At 38.1% G+C, this 16,954-nt stretch overlaps 1 protein-coding gene across 1 annotated transcript in view; it reads right to left on the bottom strand.

The window, feature by feature from the left end:
- Positions 1–16,954, bottom strand: part of LOC117425107 (fibrous sheath-interacting protein 1-like) — a 157,010-nt gene that overhangs the window by 44,384 nt on the left and 95,672 nt on the right. Inside the window, exon 11 of the mRNA XM_058991350.1 lies at positions 12,313–12,456. Within this exon, the coding sequence (XP_058847333.1) occupies positions 12,313–12,456 (144 nt within the window). The remainder of the gene's footprint in view (positions 1–12,312; positions 12,457–16,954) is intronic.

Genomic DNA, 16,954 nt, shown 5'->3' with positions numbered 1-16,954 from the left:
TGAACTGGATAAATGAAAGGGATAATGGCATAGCAGTTTATTTTTTTTTATTTGTTATTTATTTATTTCTTAGCAGATGCCCTTATCCAGGGCGACTTACAATTGTTACAAGATATCACATTATTTTTACATACAATTACCGATTTATACAGGTGTTTTTTTTTGTTTTTTTTACTGGAGCAATCTAGGTAAAGTACATTGCTCAAGGGTACAGCAGCAGTGTCCCCCACCTGGGACTGAACCCACAACCCTCCGGTCAAGAGTCCAGAGCCCTAACCACTACTCCACACTGCTAATAATGGAGTCAATAAAGCCCAGGGCATTATTTGAACCAGGGTGTTCCATTATTACAGTGGAACACGCAACAGCAATGCCATTATCATTAGTATTCTACTACTTTTTAGTCATGTATTTGTTACCCTGAAATAACCATTGTAATCCACTAAAATAGTTATCTTTTTGAAATCACACCCTCTATATTTCTGTTGGGATTAAAAAGCCTCTAAAACTACTTATTATGCTAGTTCGGTTATCGAGTAATTTTCTCTCACTCACCAAATGCAGTTGAATGGGTTGGAAAGAATGGTGTCTCGGTAACACTTTACATTGTCTCTAATTACTGTCTACTTAGATAGTAGTTACTTAGTAAATACATGTGTACTTACACAATTACAATGCTATTATGCATAGTTACAATGTACTTAATGTGTAAATCATTTTGCAAGATATAACCCTATCCCTAACCATTTTCTGGCACAATTGTGTACTTACCTATTTCGTGAAAAAATAATGTGCACATTAAGTACATTGTAACTTTGCATAATAACATTGTAATTAACTTACTAAGTAACTACTATCTAAATACACAGTAATTAGAGACACTTAATGTAAAGTGTTACTGGTGTCTCTGGAATTGTTTTTCCTGGCTCATCACACCTGATACTGTTTATTAGATTTTATATGTTAACCATGGCGAAGCACCACACACGCGTAGTATAGGAATCGGAAAAACGTGGACACTGCAATATTACTGTACAAATGTATCAGGACACATTTTACACAAGCAATAGAAACCTCAAAAGCATGCCAAAGTTGTTTATTTTGCAACCATGGCATAAAGAACTTGATATATTTCTCAGAAAAAGAGCAATTTCAATGTTTTACTTTATAGTTAAAAAAAATCTTGTTTAGGAGGTATCCCTTTGTTTTCTTTAGAAAAAAAAGTTGCCAATTAAATTGGCTTTCAGTATGTTAACTATTTTGTGCACTAGGTTTCCTAATAGAACTACCTTGCAATGATGCTTTAATTAACAGGATTAAACCTAACTAATTAGAAGAGGTAAGGAATTCAAGTCCATTCAAGACAGCTGTAGCTAATATGTTGGTCCATTACTAAACCAGCCATATTCATAGTGGACAGCCAGCTTTGCTTATTAAACTTCTCCCAGACTCTTTTTGTAAGAGCCAGTGTGTTAGAAGTCAGCCTTCAGACCACGAAAGCCAGTGAGGATTTCTTTTTAATTTTTAATTGCTGCCAAGCAGATCGTTTTTTTTGTTGTTTTTTTTTTGCCGTGAGTTACATAATTGCTGTCAATGCCGGGCTATTAAAACCCCTGCCTTTCTAAAACAGAATTGTCACTTTGTGGCTTTCTAAAAGAAGCAGGAATGCCTTGCTCTGCAGATTTACGGGATCACAATCGCTGTCAGTGTTATCTTTGTGAAACGCCTGGTTTTGGCAGCGGCTGGCTATTAAAGCATCAGCCACGGGTAATTACCATGTAAATTTCATAGTGAAATGAGCCGAAGACAGCCAGATCTGTTCGGCCCGTAACCAGGTAGCAGCCACTGCAGTGTGAAACAGGCATAAGTCAGGCTGATTAGGTCCACATGGGCACCTTAGGGCTGTGAGCCTTGTATTCCCTCCTATTCAAATTGATTTAAAGGAAAGTGAAGCTGTTCAGCTGCTGTGTGAACAGGGGGCTCCTTCTCAGTGCGCATGGTGCTCTACATAATGATATTCTGGGAACACATTCAAGGACCCCATGCCAAACCCAGTGGGGCCGAGTGTTGCAAGGGATACATTTGCAGCACATCAAATGAATTTTGTCTTCATTAATACCTCTAGTGATTAGTTGGGGGATTCCTCTTGAAACATACCTTACTAAAACTCAACAGCCTCCAACGAGGAGAGACCAGCTGCTTTGTGTTCAACACGAAGGGTGGACTGGGTCAGTGGATGATTGATGTTATAGGCTGTGCAGTTGGTTGCACTTTTACCCTCTGGCAAAAAATAGGTCTTGCTGGATTGCAAAAGCATGGGCTGAAAAAGACTACCCTTGCCAACAACAGTTTTTGAGGATACTGAATATCTAGAGTCGAACTTACTATGTGTTCCAGTACTTGAAATATAAAATTAGAGACCAGTATCAACATATATACTGCCTGGCCACTTTATTAGGCCCTGCCTATCACCCTGGTGTGGTCTGGGTTCTTTGATTACTCTAGAGGTTTACTTAAGCATCGCTGCGGAGCAAGTCCACCCAACAATGCTGCACTTGTACACCGATGAGATTAACTTAAATGACGCACTTGTTGAGGAGCCTATGCCACATCATGTCAAGGCTGAGATCAGGGAAAACGGTGGCCCAGCCCTATGTTCTAATAAAGTTTTTAATACTGTAATAATGTATAAAGTATTTAGCATGTCATCTAAAGCACTCTAAAGTCATCTGTTTAGTACATATTAATGCCTGGAAGTGTTTAAGTCTCATGAAACGCAATTACATAAATTCAGGAGGACTGTGACATGACGTTCTCCACATTGCGTGCCGATTGCCTTATAGCTCCCTAGATTATATCAATTCTCCAAAGAATTCAAATAATCCATTTCACTTAAATTGGTAGGTTGTGGTTTCAAGTAAGTAATCTTGCTGTGTTGTGTTGCTTGCAAAAATGGCTGAGAGATAGTTTTCATGTCCTGTGATTATGTGATTTTCCAGTAAACAGAAATCTGTGTAGGGACATCTTGGGGCAAGAAGAACAGTTCCTTATATGTATAACTTCCTTTTATGAATTGCTTGCTTACATTAAATGTTCACAAAGTGTGGTTATCCCATAACCAAGAATAGGTAAAATAGTAGACTGAATTGAAATGAAGATTAACAGAATTACTGTACTTTATCTAGCAGGTGGAATCTCTCTGCCTTCATAGGGATCCCAAATCCCTATAAAAAACAGTACTTTTCTATTAAAAAAAACAGGACTTTAAAAAGGAAATACCAAAGCATTACTATATAATAAAGTATAACAACAGTCTCCCTTGCTGGTATAAAATCCTTAATCCACTGAGAAGACTATTTAAACCCTGTGATTGTTCCATTAAGTATTAGCTTTTAGTGTTTTAAAACCCAGTATTACTATACTGATTTTTTTAACTTTTGAAGTTACCTTTTACTTCACTGTTACTGCAGTATAATGCCAATATTTAAATAGTACGCCCGTCTCCTTGCTCACGTTATTCTAATTTCACAGGTACCCTCTTCCCCTGCCTAAGCTCCAGGCTCCAACGCTTTACATTATCCTTGAAGTTCTACAACAGTGACTTCAAGGTACAAAAATCCTAGCTTCACCGCCCATAGGAAGTGGAGAAAAACATGTGATCAAAGCTGAAGAACAGAAACAGAGCGTGTTAATTAGAAAGCAACTAATACCAGTATGTTTAGTATGTTTATTTTTAAAATGAATTTGCAACTTTTTTTTTAAATGGGAGCTTCTGTAGTTTTACACAACTAAACACATTTCTTGCTTATTTATGCAAATTCCAATGTTCATTGGGCGTTTTTCTTCTTTTTAATGTGGTAACAATGTGCCGCCAGAAAGGGGCTTTCCAAACTCGACAGTAACACACACGCCAGTGTGTGAAGCATTCTGTTGCCGACTCTGCTCCTTCAGTCAGTCCGTGTGTTCTTACAGTGACCCCCCTCAGTACAGTGATTGCAGCAAACAAAACCTTACAAGTTGTGTACCTTCATTTATAACAAAAGTCTCAAATGTCCACTTTTGACAGAAAAACATGTCATTTTATTTTAAAACATATCTGCTACTAATTTAGGGTAGGGTTTCATATTTAATGTAACAATGGATGTTTACTTCATATGAAGCCAATTGGAAATTTCATACTTGATTACATTTTAATTAACAATTTATTACAAAGTAATGTAACTGTATACCAGTGTTTTAAATTAAGAATAAAAGCCTGCTTAGTAAGACAGCAGGCCAAGTTATTTAAGTTATTAACCTATCACTGATGACTACACAATATAACAGAGCTTTCTCATGTCTTGGAGAAAACACACATATAGAGTTTGATACTCTAAACATAAGGCACAGGTATTTCGGTGCTGTGTCCAATATTTGCATGAGAAACTGCACAGAGAAGCAGAAATGTATCTCCAAATCTGTTCATAAATACTTATTCATTGTTGTCATGTTGACCTAACATTTACTATTGATAAAGCAGTGTGACAGAGAAAGAATGAATCTTGGTTATAAATCTCCCTCCTGACCTGTGACCTGTGTAAAGGGAACAGTGTGCCCTGGACTGGATGGTCTGACAATTCATTCCAGGGAAAGGTGGAAGTCGGCCATCTAGAAAGGGGGCGAAGCCACGGTACACCAGGTCATCGGCCCAGACAGGAAGCGATGTGGCAAACCCGGATTGGAGGAAAAACGGTTGCACTTGCTAACCAAGGTAGCATGACTGACGGTACAAAAGGGGACATGGCTAAGCGATATGTTCCTTTGTTATGGTTGCGAGAGAACCGCTGAAGGAGAATAAAGTAACCGTGAGTGTTTAGTGTTTGTTTTGTCATTTCTAATTGTACTCGTTTGTTCTTATTAGACAGCTAACACGTACCGAGAGCTGTCGCTTAAGGCCAGCACCAACCTGGACAGCACTTCACCACTGTGCACTAATAAATTGTATTTCACCACTTGCACGTTAGCACTCACTCTGGACTTGTGATCGGGTTTGTGTTGTGTGTGTGTTTATTATTTCAGGACTGTAACCCGTGGATTAATTGCTGTGTATTGCTTGGGATTATTATTTACGGTCGCAACGACCTGGATTACAAACCAAACCAATAAAGAATGGTTTGGACCATGAACTTTGTCTGTCATCTGTTATGCATTACATCAGTTCTACACTTGCTCACTGCAAATCACTTTGAAACAAGCAGTCAAGTATTTTAATAGCGGTACAAGATGGTAACGGAACATGCAGGTGTTTTAGGCTTTAATATAGTATTAACAACACATTTCTACATCTAAACTAACATTTAAAAAATGGATGCTGATTAGATTGTATCTGTTTTGTCTGAGGGAGGCAAACAGTAAAACAGTAAAGACTGTTGCATCAGCTAAAAGGAGATGCTGCTTTAGATGCCTGCACAGCAGCCCAGCTGAGAAAAGAAGAAAAAAAACAGCCAATTATGTGTATTATATAGAAGGGCTGTTTTAAATAAACCAGCAGGTACACAGAAGCAATGCAGTTATCATAACGGTGAACTGTGTCTGTATTTAATAAGACAGTCTAGTCTACAGTATAGTTTGGAATGCACTGTCAGACTCTCCCAAAACATTTCCTCTTTCTGACTGAAACAAGCTGAAGGCACGTTTCTGGCTTTGGGTCCACCCATAATGAAAAATGAAAAAACATGGCAGTGGATGCACCAAACAAAACTCTTTAAAATGATGAAAAATTGTTTTATTTCTAATAAATAAATACACAGGCAATTTAACAAAAAGAACAGAGACTCGACGAGAGGCATATATGATCTTTTTAGCTCTCGGCACCCCCATTTGCGATGCTGTGGTTAAGCACAGGTTTTAGTTAACTGGCTGTCTTACCCAAGACAGTGTTTCATGTAGACTCAATGGCATTTGTTGTTAGACAACAACAACATCATATTAAAAACCTTGTGAGAGTTGCATTTCATGGGTTTTTATTTCCACCCAGTTTAGAGGGGCTGGTATGCGAAGAATCCCACCCTGATGCTCAGCCAGTCTCCCCTGGAAACCCCACAGGTTTCAATAAAAGTCTGCAGATATAAGCATGCCAGATTCAAAGCATGTGTGTTACAGCTGTGTCCTGCATCCTCACTGCCACTTTCAGTCCAGGCAAGTGGTCCCATCTCCAGAACAAAGTCTATACTTTCAGGCGAAGCTGGAATTGCACTTCTCAAAGGCCCTCCTGCTGAAAGTAGTCAATGCCACAAATGCCAAATGCTCGAATTGCGAAGGATTTTAATGATAAAACAATATTACAATAATGGGCTTAGAAAAATGTACTCCAAAATTTGCACAGCATTTCAATATGTGGGTGATTCAGCAGCTTGGCACCAAAACATGTATTTAATACTGATAAGATGTTTAGGAATTTGCAGAGTAAAACCAACAAGGCTTTAAAATCTCTTTTTTTTAGTCATATGTAGCCTTTTAAGCACCGCTGCACAGAAGCAAAATAATGTCTGCACTTACTTTTTCCTCATACCACATGACTTGTTGTGGTCAATGTTCATAGTCTAGCCAAAGGACCTCACTCTGGTAGACCATGCAAGTCTGACACAGGAAGTAAAAGCTCTGCGGTGGAGTTTTCTACAATAGCCCTATACACCTCTGACTCCAGATTGACCTGACTTGTTTCTTTTCTTTTGCTTTTGTTTTGTTTTTCTGTGTGTGCTGAACAACAGCTCCCCCATTCGTGACAGACCTTCATTCTCATTTTTCAAAACACAGCTGTTTTTCCACGAACAATAACTTTATAAATATTCTTCAAAAAACAGTCCTTAAAATGTCTTTAAACCAGTTGTTAAAGTTTTGTGAATAGGACCCACTGTTTTCTATAGAAAACCTAGAACTGTGTGGGCTGAGAGATCTTATTGCTTGTAACACAGGAAGTGAACATATGGTCCAAAATGGAAACAAAAATCTGGGAAACAAAAAGATAAGCAGTAGAACAACAAGATAATTGTGAGAATGTATTAAAGTCTATCACATTCTAACAAAAAAAACAAAATTCTCTGGTGACTACTAGATGCAACCTGCCCAGACAAGACATCCCAATAATTTATCAGTGCTGCCCACTACCGGGGCCAAAAAACTGTAATGCCTCGTGTTTATTTATTTATATATTTTTAAAATTTTATTTTATTGTCTGCAAAGATAGCTTGCTGTGGATAATATACCTAAATATAGTACAGAGGCCATCACTTGTTGTTCCACTTCTGTAGAAAAAGACATAAAACAAGTTGGACCAAATGTATACACATGGGAGAAAAACAACATATCATTCATATTTATCTGTGTTTAATAAAACCCTGCAGTGTCCTGCTAACCACGGCCACACTTGCCAACGTTCAGTCAAATAAAATGATGTTGTGATCATTTCCTCACAATCCATGATGTATGGGGTCATAACTTTGTTCCTGTAAACACTTCTTTATTGTTTTATCATTTGACAGTGACCCGGTTGTATAATATCAACCCCCCCTCCAGCTTTCCCCCTTGACTTCTTATTCTAACTGATTACCCAGACAACGACCTTTTAGAGATGACTGCTATAGCAGGAAAGCTGCAAATGCAATTCACTTGATTTTTTTGTTAGCATTCATTGCATTTACTTAGGATTAACGTTTCAAATGCATTTTACAAAACTCTCTCTCAGCACCTTAAGAAACTGGGTTATAAAAACAGATAAGCATTTCTTTTGATAACATCATATACAATATTAATAACTCATTTTCCAATGGCTGTCTTTATTAAGCTTGCAGCCAAGTACCAGTCTGAGCTGAGCTTTCTTAAATGGAGATACTAAATTCACCAGGGATCTTTGAAAGCAGAATGGAAAGAGATAACAAAAAAAAACTTAAAAAATGGTATTATTCTTCCGTGTCATTCATGTTATTTGGTTTCCAAATCTTTTTTTTTCATCACATCATTAAGATTTTAAATAGCCCCAAGCCTAGCTGCTGTAGACTCAAGAAGTCTGAGCTATCAATGTGAAACTAAGGGTAAGAGTGTGAGACCAATTTGATCACTAGTCCTGAGTGAGCTTCCCTGCAGACAGTTTTGTTGTGATGGGCTTGTTGAGTTATTACTTTTCTGGAAAGAAGAAACTGACACACGCTTTCCCTACAATTCCACTACATGTTTTTCGTGCCAATATGCTAACAAATGCATTAAAGTCCTAAACACAGAGAATTCATTAACTAATTACAAATAGGTTGATTTCTTATTTACCATGAGAAATCATCCTGTCATCACAGTCAAAGCCCAGCCTCCTTCCTGCCGTGGCACAGTTACAATTGATTTATCACACTGGCCATCACGGTTTTGTATTTTCTTTTATTGTTTATCAGTACTTCTTGCTAATTACAGGCAGATTGTCTGCTAATGGTTTCAGACATACTCCTTGCCCAAAGTAATCATAGCTGTTTATGTTTTCTTAATGAAATGGATTTCCATCTGCAAGGCATGTTTCTGACAAACACAGACGGCTCTGAAGGGCTTTGTACCATTGGCAAATCACATCTTTGTTCAAAGCAGTCAATTTGTTGCTTTTTTGTATGCTCTTATACAATAAATAACACCCTGCACACAATATATTAACTTAGTGTATTTGTTTATGCTTCACTACTTTAAATTATGCTAAGAAGTGTATTCAAAATATTTAAATTGGAACTTAAAGTAATCTACATGGGCATCTGCGATCTCGATTTACAGTATGATATTCGTGTAATTATAAATGAATAATCAGTCATTTAAATGGGATCCTGCATTCCCTACAATCATTCTGTTTCATGTATTAACCAATCACAAAATAAGTCATTATCCTGTACATTTTAGCCATTGCATTGCAGTTGTTTTTGTGTATAATCTCCATTTCTTTCCACCTTGCACACACAGCAAGCCTAAATGCATTCCCTGTGTGTAGTGAGCACATCACTACTTACAGTACATTAGATTTGGTGAAATGATTCCATTACTATACCTACTGTAGCTGAAGGAAGGTGCTGAAGGAACAGAGAATAAAACAACGCAATATAAAACATAGCTCTCGCCAGCTGTAATTTGTCGTTATCATTGCAGGAACTGTTGAGCGAAAGAGAAAACCGGTAGTAGAGAGTTACAATGGGGCTTGAAATCTATATTAGATCGTTGTGAAACTTCTGTAAAAATACAGAATCTGTTTACTTAAATAACACGCAGCGCTGTGTATGCCTGTAGCAATGTTATTGTTAAAAAATAAAACACACACACACACACACACACACACACACAAACACTTAATAGGAACAAGACCTAGCAAAATGGGTCACATTCTTAAATGGGTCACAGACTCTCAAGCAAGCATTCTATTCCAAGAGAGCTATCTATTGTAAAATGTGCACATAAGTAGCTAGTGATGAGGCAGGTATTTCTTTGGCTTCTTTGTGAGCGCTTGTAAGCGAATGCCATTTGAACAATGACATGGCAAAATTCAGGAATTTAATGCCCTAGCCTTCTCGCTACACACTGAATTAAAGTCACGAATGTCAGAGAATGAAGAAAACAAATCCATCATCTTTTGTCTGGGGCAAATTCCACCGTTTGACACTTAGCAACCGGGGCTTTGAGAAGCTGAGAGTTTTCTGTGGCAGCAATGCCATGGAAGTTCACATAACGAGGCAGTGGTGAATGGTTTCCAAGGGACTTCAAGGTAAAGGAATTTGGAACAGAATCGTACCAAGCTTTTAAATGCAGTAGGGATTGAAATTCACTGTCAGATATATTTAGAAGGGTGAGTACAGTGCTCCCTGTTTTGCTATATTATATACAGCCTTGTTCTGAAGCATGTGCAAAGGAAAATTATTAGGGCGCCATATAATAACAGTATACATCTACTGACAGTAACAGCTTTACCTGCAACTCAGTGGGTACTTGCTAATTTAACATCATTACCATTGTATGACTGGAAGTGACCCTTTCCCTTCATGTAGCAGGGCAGCGCGTGTCCCCTGATGGTATAGGCATGAAGGTGACTCAAAGTCAAGAAGCTGCAGTTACAGCGTTATTGCTCACATTTAACAGACACAAATAGAACAAAACAGGGACAAACATGTAGGGCATGAGCGCCAAAATAAAAATTTAAACAAAACAAGAATATGTAGGCTGGGCATTCGCCTTCACTACTTCAAAACACACAGGTTTCACACACCTAATACTCTCCCACACAAATGATTTCTCCTCCTTTTATACAGGTGACCATTCTCCAGTTAGCACTCAATTACCTAATAGGAGAATGGCCACACCTGTGGTTGCTGGCAGGGACATAATTCATCCCATCTCTGCCAATCTTACATTCCCACACACACCATTTACTCAAGCAGGGATTTTGCCCTGCCACACTTCACAATAGAGCCACAGTATATTAATGCCCAAAAGAGCTCATAAGCTACTGGAAATGGTATTCATTAAAATATTCTTTTTTTTTTTTTTTTTTAAACCACCAACTTAATCTTAAAACATAAATGTGTTTTTTTTTCCTTCTCTACTGTCAAGAAATGCATTTTACTATACTACACCACATGCCTTCATTATTTAAATTATAGATCGTTTCATAGTTTCCCATAATGCCTTATGTGGCAGGGTTCTGTGTTGAAGTAACCTTCCCGTTTCAGAGGCTGGAAATCTAAATCTAGTGAAAATGATTGCTTTATCCTTGTTGTCAGAACTATGTGGAGAGACAAGTATGTGACTGGTTACTGCACACCGTTGCTGTTTTTAGTATTTGCATTTCTTATATTTATAAATAGCTTGTTTTACAAATGGCTAGGTTATAAATCAAGGGTTTTGGTATTGTATCTTCACCCAGAGATGCAAGTCTACTGAGTGTACACAGTACAAAGGGTAGACAAGGCCGTCACATTGCACCGGTGAACACGAATGACAGACTGCCTGACCTGTAGTGATAACAGCAGCCAAGTATTTATCCAATCCCTGAAGAATGTAGATGAATCTCCCCAGTGCAATGGTTTGTCATTTTATTGTTGAGAGCAGATGTTTAATATAATCAAGCCGACACATCCAAAAAGGTTTGGAAAGGTTCTGTTATTTCCCGAGGGGTGCAGACCAAATTAATACTTCATACGCTCCGCGCTGGCTTCTGCCAGGCCTCGGTGAGAGCTGTCAGGATTCATTAAAGCGCTCCTTGCTCAAATATATTTTGGGGCTACATAGGCTGTATTTATCTTTATTGAGAATAGTTTTTGTTAAACTCACAGTACAGGTTTTCATTATAAATCAATTTTTCTAAAGTTAGACGCTCTCTTTCTTACATAAGAATGAGTGGAGGCCAGGCTTGAGTATATTCCGCATGATCAATACAATGGGACCTGAACAGATAATACTGGGTTCTGATAGAAATGTAACTGTACATTAGTCATGCTGGTGTTTTACCTGGTCCGGCTGAATTATCAATACCCTTATTGATCACTGAATGCAATACAAATACAGTGGGAATAGTTTAACCATACAACAGGTATTCAGATACCAGACTACATTCTAATATACACTGAGCAGTAATGTTTGCTTATTTCTTTTTTTCTCTCGTTCTAAGCTATCTAAAAGCACATGTTAGGCTACCTGTCCCTTTTAAAAGTTTACCAGGGTAAATTTGTACAGTCATTTGGCAGTTTTCCCCATTCTTTTACCCCTATTCTTTCTTTTAATGAATTTAGAGTGCCCAATCATTTCCCACTGATTTTCACACCAATTTAGAATGTACAATTATCACACAGCTGAGGAGAACTGAAGGTTAAGTGGACGTCCTCCAATTCCACGACCAAGCCAACTAACTCTTTTTCACCCAGGAACTCGAGAGCGGATGTCAGTGAGCTACTGGCCTCTAGAGGACAAAGGCCAGCCCTGCTGGTGTCTGCTTGAGCTCACCAGGCGCCTTGCCAGTAAGGTCTGCTGCAGCGCGATGAGGAGAAACAGTCCATCCCTAACCCACAGGAGCGCCAGAGCCAATGCGACGTTCCCTCTGGAATCCCCAGCGAAGACTGCCGACTTCACACAGGCAGGATTCGAACCACACTGGGAACCCCCAAGTATTTACCATATGTTACTATGATTTTTTATGTTATTTAATGCTGTACCATACCTCTCTGGACTTTATAATGCCTACATCTGCTTTAACATGCTTTCACTATGCTTTACTGTTTCTACTATGATAAACTCTTATGAGGGTGATTTTGTTTTGTCTGCACTTACAGCACTCTGTAGTTCTGTGTCCAGATGTCCCAGCTGTTGCTCAATCTCTCTCAGTCTCGTCTCGTACCCTCTACTCTCCTTTGTGTCCAGCAGGACCTTCTCTCCTGGCAGCGTCTCCTTACTGTCTGAATTGGCCAAGCACTCCTGATAAAAAACACAAACACACACATTCACCCACTGTAAAGTCTATCAACCTTATAAACCAGTCTTTATCACTCATCAGTAGCAACACAGTCAAATGACAAGGGATAATAAATAGGTAATCACACGAATTATTCATTTGGTATAATTTATTTGTGTCTTCCTATCTACTATTTGAAAACCAGATGATAAATAAACTTAGCAATGCTGATGTGATAGAAACAAACTGATTTGAATCATGGTATCGATCCCTGTGAAAACACTCCATTCTGCTTTTTTAGTAGTAATAGTAGTGAAGATAAAGCCATTCAATACATTTCCCATATTAAACAGTTAATGCAACAACACATCTTCTAAATGTCTGAAATATGAGCTTTATAATCTGTCTGTATATGTTGTAATATTCAGTACTCAGTCTCATACATCATGACAGCAGCAGCTTAATTTCAAAACCAAAAACCCACAATGCAGCACAGGCACTAAAAGGAGAAAACGTGACATGGACATTACTGAATATAGAAATTCAGCGAACCATTGACAGACAGCAACCAATGACAGGAATTCTAGCAACAGCTTCAAAACTAACTGAAAAGGAAGAAAACATATTGGTTCTGGATGGGTAGTGCAAAAAACTAATTCAAGACCTATTATTACTGTGTAATAGATTTTGATGGGAGACAGTCGTATGTTCAGTAGGTATGTCACCCTAAACATCTCTCCATATAGTTCAAGAACCATTTATTCAATTGTTCTGAAACATGGTATTAGCACTGTTTGGCAAAGGTTATTGAAATTATCAGATTTTGGAGATATATGGGGGTTTCTGTCTGTCCACACATCCGTCCATCAGTATTACAATACATAGCTGCATTCATAGGGAGAACCTCTTACCCAATTGTCATGAAACATTGTATTATCATTATTTAACATAAATGTATCACAGTATCAGATTTGGGGGCTATATTTCACTGCAAATTCCTATTCAGTAGTATTCTGTACATACCGTTGATGTGTGTCATGGTGATCAGCTATTTCTTTATACAGATAGCTCTGTTTAGAATTTACAGCCGTGGCAGTGGATGTATGTTAGTGACGTAGCTATATTTACTTTACAACATAAAATAGAAAGACAAACGGATGACCCCTAGATGTAACATATTTAGACCTGATGGTGAACTCTTTCTGTCAATAAAGAGTTGCTAGGGGTGCGTTTGAAAAATGACTACCATCAGTTAAAAATCTAAGAAACATACTTAAATAAATCAAAGGTTACAGCTCACGAGAGTGAAGTACAAGAAATATTTTTCAGTAATACTTCCAACTCATCACAACAGATTCATTTTCTTCAATGCAGAGCGCTAACACAGCTCCCAGGAGGATGCAGATGCAGGTCTGGGATCTTGATTAAACTTCACTTCCAGCTGAGACTTGAAGTTGTGATTAGCAATGATACCCACCGCCGGTATAACCCTAAGATATAACCCAGTGATGGGAAGAAATGCATGTAAAAAAATAGCAATCCTTCCTGTAGAGACACGATGTGAGATTCCACTTCTCCCTGAGTGTCCAAATTCCACTACAAATGACCCCAGGTTACAACTTGTCATGTCAACAAGCAACTAAATGGGTCAATGGTGAAACAGCGTAGCAAAGTGTAATAAAGCACAGTAAAATCATGGGAAAGCCTACATAAGCATTGGAAAGCCTCACAGAAGCATGGTAAAGCATATTAAAAACTTAGGAAACCATGGTAAACTATGGTAAATGCACTGTGCAAGCATGGGAACACAGCAACATGGCCATACAAATCTGCTGTGGTAATTCTTTAAGGGGTTTATCTTTTATTGTATACTTCACTTTATTAGCAAGGGTCTAGTGGGATAAACGGTACCATGACTGTTAAAAATACATATTATTATTATTATTATTATTATTATTATTATTATTATTATTTATTTCTTAGCAGACGCCCTTATCCAGGGCGACTTACAATCGCAAGCAAATACAAATACATTCAAGTGTTACAATATAAGTCATACAATAAACCAGAACCAGGCCAGAGCAGTGCCAGAGATCCCCAGGTCAGCAAGAGATGATAGTAGAATAGAGTGATCAACAGTGTAACATATAACCAAGGATAATAAGGTCTTCATAACAGAAAGAGAACAAGGTGTAATCTGACGATTCAATGTTGAACATTGGTCCCTGTAACAGGGCGAGCAGCCCTGTACATTGTTTTGTTTATTTTATTTTAGAACGGAGTCCCCTCCGCCCATGTGCAGTGTATTCTGTATTTGTTTTGTTTTATGATTTGTTTTATTATATTTAAATGTATGACGGCGAGCGACGCAGGATTTATTATTTATGTAAAGATGACGGCGTACCGCCGTGTTATTGTTTTGTTTATTTTTAAAACGTGTCCTGGCAGAGGCGAGATCGGTGCTCATCCTCTGCCAGAAGTAATGAAAAAACTCGTGCAGAAGGTGGCCATCTCCCGCATTAATTAAGTGATTAATTTTGTTGCTAATCGGGAGATGGTCACCTGAATATAAAAAGCCTGCAGCTCTCCAGCTCGGTGGGGGTGTTAGGAGCGAGAGTGGAGAGAGCGAGGAGAGAAACAAAACAAAACTTAAAAAGAAAACGTAAAGAAAGATTCCAGGAACAGTGACAGCAACTGCCCAGCCTGACCTGGGATCGTATTATTTATTGTTTATTTTGTGTTCCAGATTTGTTTTTGTTTAACCTTTTTATTTTGCTCTGTGAGCACAGTGTTTGTGTTTAAAATATTTATTTTATTTTTGGATTATTTAATTAAAACGGCGCAAGCCTTTTGAACTGCAGTACCTGGTGTCAGTATTTCTTCCTGCTTCTGCCGTGACGTCACCGCTCGTCATCCCTGTCACAGTCCCCTATATCTATACTGCATGTAAATAGTTAAAATGATGCTAACCCCTGACTGAGGTACAGCAACAAAAACTACATGATTACATAAAATACAATCTGCTGTGCTTAAAATCCATAATATAATATAATACACCTAATTTACTCCTAAACTGTTCATGGATGCAATTTAAAACACGGCAGCAGATTAATAAAACAAACAAACCTTATTTAAATCTCCATATACAGTATTTGCACTAGTTTTCTTGCCTTCTCTGATACAAAGTATTAATAAAATACAAAATAAATACTTTCACCTACATGTTTATAATATGTATTTTCTTACCTGTTCAATAATCTGTTAAGTGTGTTCTCTATCACTCTCACTGTTCAGGCTATAGATCTTTTTTTTTTTTCTTACAAAGAAATAATGTGTATATCTCTGCTCTTGGAAAGACTCCAGAAAGCTGATTTAAGGTTTTGAAAATGTAATTAATTTCTGTCCCCTCTGAAACTGATTGTGTTAAAAGATTTTCCATTTTCTAACCCCAAGTTCCCAAAGTTACAGAATGAGCAGATATTACAGGCGTATGCCTCCTAGTGGTAATTTCAGAAATGCAAACAAATTTATGCTGCGTAAAAAAAAAGCTATTCCTGAACGATCTCTACTAATGTTTTGATTCCTTTACAAATACGAACTGTGCCTGACCTAAATATATTGCCAAATAAAGCTACCAGATTTTTGGGTGCTGACTGCCAGAAAGCGGTTGCTAAATATGTTGTAAGGAATGAGATCCAAAACGTATTGGAGATCAGCAGGCTGTTACACAAAGCAGTCACATGCACTGCATCTCTTTGAAAACAAGATAATAATAATTAAGAGCAACAGAACAACTACAGGCCGAGAGCAGACCTTGCTCGTCTGGTTGGTTCTTAAACGCTCCTGCTGATTCAGCAGCAACAACATGGCTTGGTAGCCCATTGTAGACAGGCACAACTCTGTGTGTAAAAAAAAGTGTTCAACCCTCTGCACTTGAAATAGTGATTAGGATTAACTTTGTTGACTTCGACTAAGTCTCCCTAATCTTCTTAGTTCTGCGCTAAACAGGACTGCACTCAGGGGTTAATATGTGCCAGATCACACCGGACCCCGGATCCGGTACCTTTTTGTCTTGTCTGACACGACAATTAAACAGTTTTCAAATGATGAAAATTTGTAAAAACACTTCCCTGTTCCACGCATTAAATGACAGAAGTGTACTGCAACAAAATATTTAAAAATGCGACGAGTAAGTGTTTTTTACACCCAAAATGGCACAATGTCAAAACATGACCATTCTTAAGAGCAGCAGTGTTGTGGTTCCTGTTCTCCAGATTCGTCAGCCCACCACTAGTATTGTTCAAACAATAAGGCACGATAACCCGATCCCCAAGCAGATGAAAACTTGAAGTATATATGGGAGCTATTGTAAATCCAGGTCAGTATATTAGGTCTAGAAACAAAAATGCTATCCTTTTTGCATACAGGACAGCGCCCTCTTTTTCCTCACAATGAGCTTGATAGACCTGTAAAACCACTGCAGTGACTTCTTATTACAGTAGTCTGGACATTTTAACCTTA

The sequence above is a fragment of the Acipenser ruthenus genome, chromosome 18 (genome assembly GCF_902713425.1).
Source record: "Acipenser ruthenus chromosome 18, fAciRut3.2 maternal haplotype, whole genome shotgun sequence".
NCBI lineage: Eukaryota > Metazoa > Chordata > Actinopteri > Acipenseriformes > Acipenseridae > Acipenser > Acipenser ruthenus.
Note: the sequence above shows the minus strand (reverse complement) of the source record. Positions and strands in the feature narration are given on the sequence as shown.